The sequence below is a fragment of the Thermobia domestica genome, chromosome 3 (assembly GCF_964235325.1).
Source record: "Thermobia domestica chromosome 3, izTheDome1.hap1.1, whole genome shotgun sequence".
NCBI lineage: Eukaryota > Metazoa > Arthropoda > Insecta > Zygentoma > Lepismatidae > Thermobia > Thermobia domestica.
Window position 1 is genome coordinate 334,843,294 of NC_137456.1, and position 15,722 is coordinate 334,859,015.

At 35.2% G+C, this 15,722-nt stretch overlaps 1 protein-coding gene across 4 annotated transcripts in view; it reads right to left on the reverse strand.

The window, feature by feature from the left end:
* LOC145681230 (uncharacterized) overlaps positions 1 to 12,916 on the reverse strand; it is a 157,439-nt gene extending 144,523 nt beyond the window's left edge. For 2 of the 4 annotated variants that reach the window (XM_081752781.1, XM_081752778.1), the window contains exon 1: positions 12,322 to 12,916. In XM_081752781.1, coding sequence (XP_081608907.1) covers positions 12,322 to 12,683 — 362 coding nt within the window. In that variant the 5' untranslated portion in view covers positions 12,684 to 12,916. Of the gene's footprint in view, positions 1 to 6,180; positions 6,428 to 12,321 lie in introns of those variants that run through there. The other 2 variants (XM_081752780.1, XM_081752779.1) reach the window with 2 other exon arrangements.
* Positions 12,917 to 15,722: the final 2,806 nt, after the last annotated feature.

Below are 15,722 nucleotides of genomic sequence, written 5' to 3' on the forward strand. Positions count from 1 at the left end.
CTCTCACTTTCATATCTCTATGTTCTCATCAAGAAATTCCTCACCGGTCAAAATTTTGCGACAGATGCGGAAGTGAAAACAGCAGTCCGCACATTCCTATACTCCACCATAACAGACTTTCATGAACAGGGCATCCTGAAACCGGTACCACGCTTATAGAAACGTATGGAGAAAGTTGGTGACTGTAGAAAAGTGGACCAAATACGTAACTTTTTTGTGCTTTGTTTGGTTTTGGTATATTAAATTTTTTTGGAAAAAAATATTGCGAGTTGCTTTCCGATCTGACCTCCTAATAAGATGTATTGCACAGATATTCATTACACACCATCTGATGCAGTTTAGTGATCACAGCTTTGCCAGCATATAAAAAAAATAAACTAGGATACCTACATTTCAGTTGGAATGTCATGAAAAATTATTCAGCTGTGAACCCATACATCTGAAACACTACATATATAGACTAGTTTCGGTATTCTAACATGTAAAACGTCTAAAACTGCAGAAGGTCTCGTGGCACAAAATTAAAAAAAAAAGAATCAGGCAAACAAAATATTTTCATCATTTTTCATATAAATAACGTAATTTCATGTTTACTTATGTGAACTGGCAAAATGGGCCACAGAATCACAATTTTTTCCTAAGTAAATCTAGTTCAAATTACCGGTTTTGTTCGCGAGTTAATACACAAAAATATTCAAGGGAGAACACCGTGTGAAAAATTTTTCTTCAGTACATCTACTTAGTTTTAATCATTTATACATGGTATAACCTTTTTTACGCGATAGAGGGATTGAAAATTATGGTACAATATTCTTAATGTTGTGATTAACACTTAACCTATATAAATATTTAAAAGGCCGAAACTAGAAAAGAAGAACACACTTAAAATAAAAATTTAAAAAATATCTTATTTCGAGGCTTCACCAACGGATTCCGAAGAAAATACACATTACACTTATACTTTCTTAGTTAAAGTATTTTTTTCTTTGTAGAAATGCGTCTTTAAACTGGTCAATATTTCAATCCAGCCAAAAGTATGACTGGGAAAGTGCAACGATCCTGAGCCAGTGTACAATAAGTTTATCCTGGCTCTGTATACGGAACGATCTGTGGAATTCAAAAGTTGAAGTTAAGCATTGGTATTTTTGATATACTGTTTTAGAGGTGTCGGGTGCTTGTTTCACTGGCTAAAAGCAAAGAACTTATTGTGCATACGTTCACGAAATTATGAATGAGAGCCTAAAGAGTTAAATATTTCCAACAGACCATGGTTCCAATAGAAGTTTTGATAGTAATTTTTGCTGTGTAATTTTACCTGCATATGTGAGAACTGAAGAAAATGCAATATACTCTTCATCGTTAAACTTAAGTATACATACGGTAATATACAAAACACAAACACCCTGTGGTTAAGTGGTCCCGTAGGCTCATGGCGTTAGATAAAGAACACCTCTACTGGATATAATCCACGATTAAACCAAACTACCCTGGTTTTCTATCACGAACTTTAATAGGCTCCTGTTGTATAATCTCTCTTGTCGCTTCTGACCTACAAACCCGCCTACATAGTTTTATACTTTAAGAAGAATATTACAATTCCCATGCATATTTCTGTCGCAAACAAAGTGGAACTATTAGCTTAGATATTTTGTTTGCATTACTTTTGTAAATATATCTGATATCTTTCTTTTATGAACATCTACTCTACTTTTAGTGACGTGAACCTTCATTTACTTGACATAACGTTAAATAACTTACTCAAATTTTGTTTTGAAAATTCGTAGGTCTTATTTCCTGCATGTTATTAACCATCTATTTAATACAATATATTGCAAAATGTAATGTTATTCAGCGTAATTAAAGGCGAGATAGTTGGGTAAATTATCCATTTTTCAACGTAGTATTGCATGTGCATTATTTACGGTTGAGATATCTTGTGAATCTGTTCAACAGACAGTATCTTCTTTCTACTCGATTACAAGTAATGTTTACAGGTCATATGTTAAAAATACAACTGTAGCTGTGTGATAGGTCTATACAAATATCTACAATTATTTCCATGATTACATGAACAACTATCACTTACAAAAAATATTATACATCCAAAGGAAATTTCTTCTAGAACACACCACTGGTATTTTGCTATAGAATTTTACAAGCTAGTAAACTTTTGTAACACACACATGAATAAAATTCATTGAACGGGACGAAAGTTTACTGATATAATTACACATGTGCTAATGATCATTGCATATCAAAAAATTTGATCCAAATTAGAATCGAACTCACGACCTTACACTCGTAATTCCGGTGCCTTACCGGACGCTAATGCAGAGTAGTTCTGATGTATGATTACCGTCATACTAGGGGCCGTCGAACCCGTCAGAATAGCTCTAATGACACGTCAGAACGATTTTGCATAGAGCCCAATAGCTTTAGCTTTTATTTATAAGATACTTAGCAAAATGATAGAAGCGGACAAAGTATCGCGTAGATATGAAAATGAGGAAATAAACAGCTGTTTAAAAATCTCACCGAAATATTTTGGTACAGTAAGAGAACTGCAAATGATCAAGTTAAACGAGTTCGTGAAATGCTTTTAATTGATTGAATAAGTGATAGGATGTTAGCGAATGTGTGAGATATACAAAGTAAATGTCGAAATGGTAAGAACGTGGCGTGGGTAACAATATATCATTGTCTTAACGACGAATTAAATATCGTTGCTTTACTTTTGGATAGTAGTTAAAATAACAATAACTGGTGGCACTGGAGGAAAAAAGGGTGAAGCAGCTACATCATCCTTAATAATTCGCACGTCTGCCACAAATCTGTTACACTACTCGAATTTTTTCATCTATGACTAGGAGTCAACCTAGTGACATATATTACACGAATCATCAGTACCAATACCCAAGTTAAACAAGTGAATAAAGATTTAAAGTGTGAAACTAAGACTTCCAAACTAAGCGAATTCAATATTTAGACTGGAGGTAATACATCTGTAAATACTGGTTGCAATAGAGAACAATGTCAAAAATAGTGTTTGTTCCTTGGACACTGATTCCATGTAAAGAAGGGTAATTTTTTTTACGCTATTAATTCTGTCCAAATAAATCTTGAAAACTATCGTTAATTTGAAGCACTTCCAATTTGAATAGAGGGTGGAGGGATGAGATACAAGCTACACTTGGGACGCTGAAAAGGTCTCAAAAACATCCCTCTACATCTTTTCGAGTTTTTCTGTATGAAAATCTGATAACAGAAGTACTAATAAATTCAACCACTTCCGGTTTCGATGCGCTGCTGCGGGTTGTGAGGTTTTATATAAGAAACAGAACTTATATTCTTTCCAAATATAATTTGTCGACATCTATTATCATTTGGGTTTTATTAACATAACCTTTGAAACCAGAAATGGACAGTTTCAACCTCTTTCGGTTTCATCTTGGAGTTAACTAAAACAAAACAAATTCTTGTCAAATTAATGAATTAAAAAGCACTTATATCAATATGTTTTATCGTTTTAATAAAACTGGTAATAATTGTAAGCTTGAAACAATTTCTGTTTTGGAACAGTGTTGTCGATAGTTATGCTAACTTGTCCTGAGACGCTGGAAATGACTGAAATCTTTTTAAATAAAATAATTACACGATATTTGTTACAATTTTCGTTTTACGTCGATAAAAGTTGAAACTGGAAACTGGTAATTTTAAACACCTATGGTTTGAATAGAGCTTCAACGGAAAGTAATGCTTTCTCGACCAGCAAACTCGAGTCGAAGAACACATCCATATCTTTTAGCGTTTTGGCTCTACGGAAATCAGTGTTTAAACCGCAATGGTAAATCTAAGATTTCCGTTTCTCGTATAGTGCTGTAAATAGTCACGTTGAACCGTTTGAAGAAAATACTTCTCCCTATATATTAGTGTTTGTTGTGTGGCGATAAATGTTGAAACCACACATCGTTATTTCTAATCACTTCTTGTTCGAATAGAATCTCAACGCAGGAATTGAACATGTTCTTTAAATGCCAAATCTATTGCAAGAAACCGCAAGTTAATAGCTTTTAGCGCTTTTGCTGTAAAAAAAATCAGTTCTGAAATTGGATGCAATTGTAAATGGGATCAACTTGCCATTTTAAAATTCTTTGAGTTTTATGGTCAAAGTTTCCACCGGCTACGCTAAAGGAGACAGTGATGATAAGAAATGAAAGAAATTGTGGAATGATGGTAGCGGGATGGGGGAATAAGCCCGACATAACCCACGCACACGGTGTTTGTCCAACACAAATTTCACTTGGCAGCACTTGCGTTCGAAACAAGGACCCATGCACCAGAAGCGAACGCTCTACTACTGAGCCAGTGCGTCCTCACTTTAAGAATGTTGAGGATAGTCATTATACATTGTGTTGCGAAGCTGAATCCTCTGCACAAGTGTTTCTCGTAATCATATGTTGCAATTAAACGCCGAATTGTTTTCAGAGACCTGCGTTACCCTACCTGCTACCGTTTTCGTTTTGATACGAAAATGAAATCTAAGTGTTATGTCACACGCTTATGCCGACCAGGCTAAACGGGACAGGGATGATGAGAAACGAATGAAATATTGAAACGAAGAAAATAGAAGAACCCCAAGGAAACCTACTTACACGGTGTTTTTCTACCATAAAGTCCGATTGGCGCGAACTAGGATTGCAGCACTGCCCAGGTGTATCAGAGGTGAATGTTCAACCATTGATCCGTTTTCATTCAAAATGAAATTAAATGAATTCTTTAGTTTCACGTCTCACGGGTATGTCGGCTAGTCTAAAGACAAAGGAATGATGAGAAAGGAATGAAATATTATTTGAAATGAACAAAAAAGAACCAAGAAAAATCCACATACACACGCTTGTCTGTCTTTGTTCAGAAGCTATAATGTTGAAACTGGAAATGGTCATTTAAAAAACTAGCAGTCGGAATAAAGGCTTAACGGAGAAGATGGTACCTACATTTGGGAACTAAACCGATTGTAACAAAGCATATCTCGATATCCCTTACCGTCTTTTGTAGATAGAAGTCAGTATAGAAACGAATTATATTTTTAAATTTCAAACACTTCCGAATTTGCTAGATTGTTGCGCGTGTAGTATGTCATCTTTAGACCGTCCATTGAATGTAAAAAAAAAAAAAAAAAAAAAAAAAAAGTGTCAATATCTGTTATCGTTCCCGTTTTATGGTGACAAATATTTAAACCGAAACGCATCATACTCGGTTTCAATCGCTCCGGTTTGAATAAGAGTTAGCAGAAAATGTAAGAAGCTGAAGTAGTAGTGAATTTGAACAACTTCCGGTTTTGCCAGAGTAATAGACAGTCATGATACGAATGTTATATATAGATACTGAATCGTTTACAAACAATCGCTTCTCGTTGTGTGTTACAGCTACCTTCTGTGGCAATAAAGGCTAAATTCAAAATGACTAAACTGAATAAAGTTCGGTTTGAAAACATGGTTAACGGACGAAATAGGACCTATTCTTAAGACACTGAAATACTTATAATAAAATCATCTTGAAAGCATTGACCGTTTATCTTGTACGGAAATCAGTCATGAACCGGACGTCATAGTAAATTTGAACTATTTTCCGTTTCGGGAGAACTGAGCGAAATAGCGCAAGTAGTAGAGCGTTTCCTTCGCATTCGGGAGGTCTTGGGTTCCATTCCCGTTGCCGACCATCCTGACTGGGGTTTTCCAGTCTCCCTCAGTCCTACTAGGCAAATACCAGGATAGTACCAACTAAATAGGCCCTGGCCCACATCTGCCTATTTCTTTTGATTTTTATTGCTGTTGTTAGGTATCCACTATAAAATGGTCTCTGAGCTGTATTTGGTGATTGTTAAATAAATAAATAAATAAATTGAATAGCCTTGAATGTTGTGCTAAGACGATGAATCATGCACAAACATTCGCTTCTCGATATATTAAAATTTCCTATTAAACTTATGCATGTAACACCTTAAAAGTCTCAAAAGCTGCTTTGGTTTTATGGACATTATGTAATATTACTTACCAAAAAGACTTCTGTATACAGTTCATAAAACTAGAGGTGGTATTATGTCAGATTCCAAACCAGAAGTATCAATTTTCGAATTTCAGATTCGAAACCATTTTAAGAAATGAAAAAAAATCCTTGATTTTACAATATATTTTCTACTAAAGCATACAAGAAACATTTCTACAAAATGCAGAGTGTGATTCATTCACTGCTAAGAGATTACAAAAATATTTATATCACTCGTATAATAAAAGTAAAATTAGGCCGAAAGTACATATGGTTACAAGCTACAGTGGCGAGAATAATCCGCATGTCAAAAGACTTTTCAAATGAAACAGATAAAAAAATATGGTTGTTTTGTATCTAGGGTCATTCTCACGTCCAAAATCTAGAAAAACAACAACACACAATTTATTTTATTTATCTAGTAAGAAAGACTGACCTCAGGTTCCATTTTCTGAAGTTAGAAGAAAAAAAATGCAATACAGAAGATGGCTGAATCTTAAAATATACTTGAAATAGAGCGGTTGGGAAATTTTTCGTGGCTTGTACTGGAGATCTTTTATGTTTCCTAAATTCCCAAAAATGATATCAATTTATGTCACTCACCAAAAAAATGACAGGATCTCTATTTTAACCATACGCAGTTACAAGCCGATAAGCAGCACTTTAGACACCAAACCTTAGAACAAGATTATATACAACGATCCAAAATGTTTTTAGAGCTTGCCAGTAGAGTTAGCGTCATGCCAAATATATACTTTGACGATAGTTTCCAATAAGGTGCAAACAAGAGTTTCTAAGCCCGAATGTGTTTGAAATAGAACGAACTAAACTCTCTTTGTAACTTGTAGCTAGGTACATTCTAACATTTTTCTCACATCCGGAAAGATAAAGCTCGAAATTTACTAAACATATCTCATAAAAATTACAAGATAAAAAATCATACATTTCGCACTTTGAAGTTGAATCGTTCCGTTTAAAAACTACAACTCCAGAAAACGTTACCAATCATTCTATTTGAAATGTTATCGAATTTCGAATTTGTAATGGTAGATTTTCTGTTTCTCAATGCAAAGGATATAATTTGAAATTTTCTTGTATCTACTGCATTAGTGTAATATATATATTTTATGCAATCTAATGTAAAAATGTCATCAGATACCAGCAACGAAAATATTTTCTTCTTCTATTTTCCATTTATTCTAAATTTTGACCTGTTATTTATGCCAATATGAAAAAACTATCATGGAAGTGTTTCATTTTAAATAATCATATTGAAATTTCAACAATGAAAACAATTGAGTTGTTTTTCTTTTTAGAATTTGGAAAAGTGTAAGAAGGCATAGGTATGAGGCATGAAAAAATTACCAATAGTTCTATTAGATACACGCCTTGAATTTTGAACGATTAATGGCGGATATTCTCTTTTAATATAGGGTACAATTTGAAATCACGTCAATTTTGTTAGACCAGTGTAATGGGTTAATATGGCTTAGATACTGACAGCAGCCCTTTTCGATTGTTCTCATATCTTCCCCCATTCCAAACCCTAAGGGGTCTCTCACCTAGATAGTACTTTTCTCCTGGTTTGTAAGTTACATGTGTATTTCAACTCGTTGATTGAAATCAGACTACGAACCGAGTTCCATGTTTGACACGTGATTGATTTGTTTATATATATAAGTGGGAGTGTGTGTAAATTTTGAACCAACCCTATTTCGTTGATGTTTCCTTCTCTCCAGTTAAAGTTTACAACGAAACGTTTATAAAAAGGCTACGATTTCTTCCAAAATATGATGTTCTTGATACAACTACTTTAAACTATCGAACTCTACTAAAACTCTAGCCTGTGAATTTCTACACCTGAGGAATCAACACGCAAGCATTCATTTTTTACAGATTTACTGTAAAATTTACAGAATTATAAACAACATATAAAAAATTCGGGCAAGCTTTTACTTTGACCCGGACAGTGCAATCGATTTCTCTTACCCGGTTCCCGAAGCAGTTTAGGAATTACATTCTAGTCGCTCCGACCGATTGTGACGTAACGCCGTGTGGTATTATCATGGTGGCAAAAGTGCAATGAAATTACACCTGCGTGGCTTCTAACTCCCTTCGAACGCTCAGCTGATTCGTACGTAAATAGGTAACTTTTTCGTTAACCGTTTAGGTACCATTGTTCCCTTTTCGAAGCAGGAAATTTTCAGTGTTCTAGCATTGTATATTTTCTATATTTCTGGCCTAACATTGAGTGGTATTATAAATGAAAGAATGGTTAATTGTTTTATTTGCCTTAATTTCACGAAAATGTATATTAAATAATTGATTTCGATTTTTTTTACAAATGATGTTTTCGTGCTTTTTACAAGAGGTTGTATTACTGAGTGCTTACGGCGTAATATAGAAGTTGGCAAGACTTTCTGTGGACAGTTGAGAGTTCAATGTTTGTACTTTTTATTAGGGTGAGAACGTGAGTCGGAGACCATCGTTTCTTATTGCGCAAATGAAATATTTTAATGTTCCCATTTGGGAACATTGGCACGTAGCGAGTTAGTTTGAATATTTGTTGTCTAAAATCGCGAAATGGCAAGGCAATTTTTTTACGCTGGATGAAATAGTAGGCACGTTGAACACTTTGTGTGTTTCGATCATTAGCAAACGAATATTTACATTCTCCCTCCAGATTGAACAGATGACATTTCAAACGAGGAGCACATAAATGAAGACGAATTAGTTCCTTTCATGCGTAAGGACGTATGTGGTGAATTGATAGAGGCAGTGAATAATGACATCTATGACGCAAATGAGCTCGAAAATATACCACAAACTTGATCATCTAATAAAGGAAGGGAAACAGTGTGTGCCTAAGTGCAAAAATGTTGCGAAAATTAGCCTCAATTCCATTTCTTGTTCACCAGAAAAACTTGTGGTTTCTCATCCTAATCTTGACGGTAGTTCTCCGATAGATATTTTCTTCAAGATCTTGCCTCCATCATACACTGAGCACCTTGTTCAAATGTGTAATTTGTACGCACAGCAGAAGTGAGCTCCACATACAAAAGTATCATATGAACAGTTACTACAAGTTTTTGGTTTATTACTTCTCAGTGGGTATCATATTCTCCTTCTGAGAAGTCCTATTGGAGTACAGCAGACGACCTGTGCATACCGAATGTGTAATCCGTAAAGCCAAGAGCCCGTTTCGAACAAAAAATATTTCCATATTGTTGACAATTCTAACTTACCAAGAGGTGACAAATTTGGGAAAATAAGACCTATATACGATGAACTACGGTAGAACTTGCTGTAGTTTGATATCTTTCACCAATCTCTGAGCATTGATGAAAGAATGGTTTCGTACTATGGGCATCACATCTGCAAACTGTTTATTAGTAGAAAACCACTCCGTTTTGGTTACAAAATATGGTTTCTTATGTTCTACTGACGGTTATCCATATGCAATGGACCTCTATGGTGTAAACGACAATAGTACTGATAACGTTACTGAGGATATCCCATTAGAACGAGTTATTCGTAGTCTCACATCAATCATAGAAAATAATGAGCAGCACGAAGGCTTTTTCTATAATTTCTTCACATCTTATGATGTTCTTTTAGAATTAGAAGGAAAAGGAAATCGAGCAACAAAACAGTAAGAGATAATCGTGTTCAACAGTGTCCTCTGACTCCACAGAAAAACTTGCTAAGGACGAAAAAGGAAAGTTTGACGTCAAAAGTGATGGTAATGTGTGCTTAGTAAGGTGGAATTAGAGTGCGGTTGTCACTGTTGGTTCAAACTGTTTTACAAACTTGCCAGTAGAATCAGTGAGGAGATACTCTCGTGTACATGAAATAAAGGTTCGAATTAGTCGACTATTCGTTATTCAAAAGTACAATGAAGGAATGGGAGGAGTTGACGTTATGGATCGTCTTCTTGCATCATACAGACCCAAACTCAGATTCAAGAAACGGTGGTGGAATATTTTCAATAATGCGCTCGATTTAGCACTTGATTCTTCTTGGAAATTGCATTGCGAATTTAACACGAACAATGAACTCACACATCTAGTTTTTGAGGGAAGTTACCATGTGTCTTCTTCGCATTGGAAACATGACATCAATTAGGCCAGGTCCACGATCGTATATCCCTATCGAAGCTCGAAGCTCTGACACGCATTACATTGTAGATGCATTACAAGAACGATGAGTAGTGTGCAAATCTTATACAAGAAAAATGTGTTTTCTGTGTCAAGAGAGATTACACCAGAAGTGTTCTCCAAAGTACCATGGGTTGTAAGCATCTTTTCAAAGAATAAAAAAAGACTGTTAGTTTATGCTCAGCAAAATTCATGACTAGTATCGAATTTGAAACACTTTTTTTGCTATTATAAGTTTTTCAATTTCCTAAAAAGTACTAGTTATATAGTTTATAAAAATACTAATAAATACAGGTACATATACTAAGAGTAAGTGAATTGTAAGAATAGTAAATATATATCTAAAATAAAAGCTTGTAGGTATTCAAGTGTACTCATACGTAAAAACGTCGAACCCTCCAATATATATTTACCCTCATATCTACCACAAATGTAACAAGAGAAGAAATGTTAGACATATTTAAATTTGCTCCGTGTATAAACAATGTTTTATTTTACTTCTAAGTATTAATATATGTAACGTGTAGGGAAGATAAGCAAATCGTATTTCGTACATATATATATATATATATATATATATATATATATATATATATATATATATATATATATATATATGCGTGACTTTGCGTAATGAAGTCATAGAAACGTGGACTGTATGAAATTCATAAATGTAATTAATTGATTAAATAATTAGAGAAAGTGTTGTGAAAGTAAAACTAAGACGTTAATTCTGCAAACGCGAGGTACCAATGTACCCAAACGGTTAGTGAATTTGCGTGTGAAAAGTATATACCACGTGAAAGCCACAAAGGCACAAACAGTTCCAAGAACTGACTGAGGCAGAAACAGTTCCAGGAAGTGACTGAACCCATAAGAACCGATTGAAGTCATTGCCCGAGCCAAAGTAAAATCTTGACCCAATTCGAAATAATATTTTAATAGACTAGTACATAGATATCGTAAATATCTTGTGTTCTTACTTCTAAGATACCCACCTTCATAAAAATAAATTAATCATGATCAAACCTGTTATGCGCGGATTCACACACAAAGAAGCTATTAACCATTGTAAATAAAATGAAGTATAAATGTAATTGTCGCGGTACTAGAGAAATATCCGAGACTTAAGGGATCAAGATAATTGCAAAATTTACGTTAGTAATATATTATATTGGAACACAAATATGTAAGCAATGGCAACATATTGGAATGTTTCATATAACATCTTTACTAGCGTACAAATACACAGTTCAGCATGAAAAATAATACACTTTATGCCATATAGTGTGTTTCGTCCTATGCTTGTTTACATGTATATTGACCTTTTGTAACGCGCCTGTTCCCTACGCAACACTTCGCTCCTTCTCCGGCCAACATGCTGCCGTCCTGCCCTGAATTACATAGCCATACTTCTTTCTAGTGGCAAACCAGCACAATTTGATTCGTGTCTTTTACATAATAATTCTTATGGTATACGTACACTAAAGTGCTGATGTGAAACTATATGGATGAGTGCAACTCCGTTCTCCAAAAATGATTTTGAAAATAAAAACAGCCGACTTTCAGCAAATGAAGTAAAATATGCAATGAATTTATGTATAGGTTTTTCAATAAATATCCACCTTTTTTTAGTTAGACTTATGTTTTATTAATGACTTTGGAAGACCTTCGGATAAGTGGCGTATTCGAGATAACTTGGGGATAAAGTTAAAAACATCTATACGTTTGGTCCGGTATAAAAAAATCACGGTAGTATTTCGGAAATTTTCTGATCCCATTCAGCCACGGAGGTTTTTTCTTAAACAAGCCTCTATATATGGAACACTATCGCAAAGCACCCATATCAAAAATATCTACAAGAATTGGTTTGAAATGTGTATTCACTTTTAGGGAATGATTCCTTCATTAAGATGGGTGCACTCAATTGTGTTTCTGGGTACAACTAGTCTGTGTGCGCCTCGCCACTTCCAAAGTGTTGATTATTAATTTATGTTAGACGTAGGCCTACCTCCCGTAACTATTTCTCGAAACGTATTCCTTACAACTATAAAATATCGTACCCATGTAACTGCATTATCAATCTGAACCAGTTATTGTATATAAAATTTAACATTACCTTTCTGTCCCAACTGAATTTGAACTACTTGTAGTTAATTGTTTGTAGTCATCACAGTAAGAAGCGCAAGTCTCTTCAACCTCTACTTTTCTTAGTGTTTCTATATTATTTTGAAAGGCAGGATCTTTTACTGCAGATTCAGCTTTCATCATACCAATGTTTAATTTGACATCCGAAGAATACATAGCTACATCTTTCTCTGTTGTTTGCTGTCCTTCGGTTGAAGATAATATTAATTCTTTGCTGTCAGTTATCATTTCGTATGTCCATCCTTTCCCTTCGAGTGGATCTTCCTGAGGAAAACCATAATCAATTTCTTCTTTGTACAAAAATTCCAACTTAACAGATGCTTCACCAGCCATTATGGCTACAAATTTAATACGAACTTGCAACTATGCTTGATACTTCCATTTTATTTTATGGTGCATGTGTTAATGAAATGGCTTACGAGAACGTTCATAGAAGCAATTTTATACTTGCAATCAAACATGCAATCACATCTTAAAAATTACAGAATAATTACTCCAGTGTGTCCAGGTCCCTAACTCGAGAAGTCACTACTGGGCCGCCAAAATTCCGCAACGTTCCGCTACCCTTACTGAAATTCCGCTATTTTTCACTGCATTAAAAAATTAAACATAAATGGTAAAAAAAAAAAGAAAAAAAAGAAAAAAAAGAACGCTGTTAACAAAAGTACAAAATATTTCACAAATTAATAATAGGACTAAATTCTAAACGGAAAGCCCAGATTTAGTTCTTCATTAAATTTCATGAATTAAAAAAAAGAACTTCAGTCTTATTTCAGTTAATATTATTAAAGTAAAAGTCATGGTCAATACTTATCGTTCTTTTATTATAACTTTGTTTATTAACATATTAAGGGGACGCGGTAGCTCAGTGGTGGATCGTTCAGCTCGGTCCCTGGTTCGATCTCAGCTTGTGCCGTGTGGACCTTGTGGTGGACAAACACCGTGCTTGTGGGTATTCTAGGGCTCTCCCGTTTTCTTCCACGTTCTTCATTCCACCATTCCACCCATTTCACACCGTCTCCTTTAGCCCAACTGGCATAATCGAGGGACGTAAAACTCAAAGATTCCATTTCATTTTATACTAACATATTAACATTATGTAACATCAGTTGCAATTGGAAACATCTTTTTCTTCTAAAAATAGAAGAAATGAAAGAAAAGGGACACATATGTTTTATTCTTATTGCGTACAATAACTTCTAAATTATAATGTAAGAATACAATAATGTCACTTGACATAAATTAAACAAAGATTAGCGTGCAAATAATGTCGATACATGTATCAAATATAAAATTGATAAAATGTTCATTACAATTATTTTCAAAAAAGAAGTTTTTGAGTTTAATGCTACTTTGATTTTAATTTTTCTCCCGAAGAAGCTACTATAAAATACTATTTAACTTCATAAAAAATTCTATACTTTCGTCTCAATAGTACTTATACCTTACAACAAGTGAACCCTCTTTCCCCAAAACAATACTCTCATTAAGGCTGGACCAGCATTAAATGCAGAAGATAGATTTGGCCTTATGCAGAGTCGTTTTGACGTGTGATTAGCGTCATACTAAAGGACTGATTATTGCAGGAAATATGTTAATCGATCTCTTTAGTATGGCACTAATCAAGCGTCAGAACAACTCTGCATAAAGCCCAAATTGATTAAATTTTGTCACGTTTTCTAACCTAATATAAATGTTTTGTAATAACCTAATTTCTTAACTTCTTTCAAGCTATGGCGGAAAATTCGAGATTTTAAGATAGGTTGTCAAAGTAGCTACATTTTCCATATATTTCGTCCGTCGCCAATTTCTCGCCAGGGCAACCAAAAGTCCCTACGTTTAACGGAATTCCGCTACGCTTGGCAACACTGAATTACTCTTTTAAAACAACACTTTTGAAGAGTAATAAATAAAACACAGTTCTGACCAGAGCAGAATGAAATATATTAAAAACTATACTTACAATGTGTTAAGTTTCAAGGACCTAACGTCCTTTTCATCAGACACAAACACTGAGAAAAGACAGGTGACAGCAGATCTTATATACATGAGAAAGTGAAAGGCCACGCCCGTTTCTTCTCTCTCATTGGTCGGAGGGAACCAATGAGGATAAAGGCAATTTCGCGCCAACAGAAAAACATAATGAGACATATATGTAGAGTAACTTTGGCAAATAACGCCACCAATTCAACATATTGTTCTGGTGTTCAAGTGCTCTCATATCTAGAACTGTGCACATTACATGGAAGATGGAGTGAACCCTCCGCTATAATGAAATAAGAAAGAAAAGATCCTACACATACAATGTCGACCACAATGCACTGACAATCGGAGTGAGTATGAGATGGCGTTATTACCAGACGTGTCGGCAAATAACGCCACTTGCTTTACAACAACGGAAAGGTGTTGGAATCGTAATGAAATACATTTTGAACACAACTAAACAATGTTCTTGGCAATGTGCTACCTGCTTTGCTGGTACACAAAACTCATAGTCATCGAACATGTTAACCAGTAACTCTTGTGATGATTACAAACCTCTTAACATAACAGCTGCAGTCATATGGAGCACTACTCGTCGGAGGCAGACAACAATGCACAACCAGCGTCACAAAATGTTCAGAAGCCACATTTAACAATGCTGTCAGAATCACATAAGTCGTGAAACCATAATCTTGCATTCAATACATTGAATCCACGTTTCAAGACCCCTGAGATCGTAGTAATATCCTCCAAATTCCCCACGGAGTATATCTCCAGCCTTCATCTTTCTAGAGGATGCTTGTTTCTTCGTGCCAGAAGAAGTGAAAGGGCCAGCTCTTGCGAAAAGGTCTAGTGTTACCAATACTCCTCTGGCAGTAAGAGAAATCCCCCTGAGATGAGACTTGCTCCTAGTTATTTTAGCTGTAGGTAGAAGGTTGTGGATGGAGAAGGCAATCGGTGGTGTTGAAGGAGAGATGGAGGCTGGTCATGTGTTTGGAGGTGTTGGTGGAGGTTGCTGTTGCTCTGAGACATCGTTTGGAGAAAAAGCGACATCGGGTATAGCATTTTTGTTAAAAGGATGCCCTGTAACGCTGAAGCCCAAAATTGTGGTCTGAGGTGTTGCTGAACGGAATCATGGCTGTGAAAACAGTTTTGGAAACTGTAGCTTCCCAAGTGTTATTCCGGGATGCGTTCGTCGATAACTGTCAACTGTTTCAGAGCAGTTACAGTTTTAACGAATTTGAAGAAGCTTTTGTCGAGTGGTTCAAGTTCACGGGTGCAATGTGCAGGCAAGCACAGCAGTTTAATATACATGGTCTCAGCAGCATTTAAAATGGTAATATCAAGATGATTGCGATGGCAGTCTACAATAAGCAGAGCTCGGCCAGG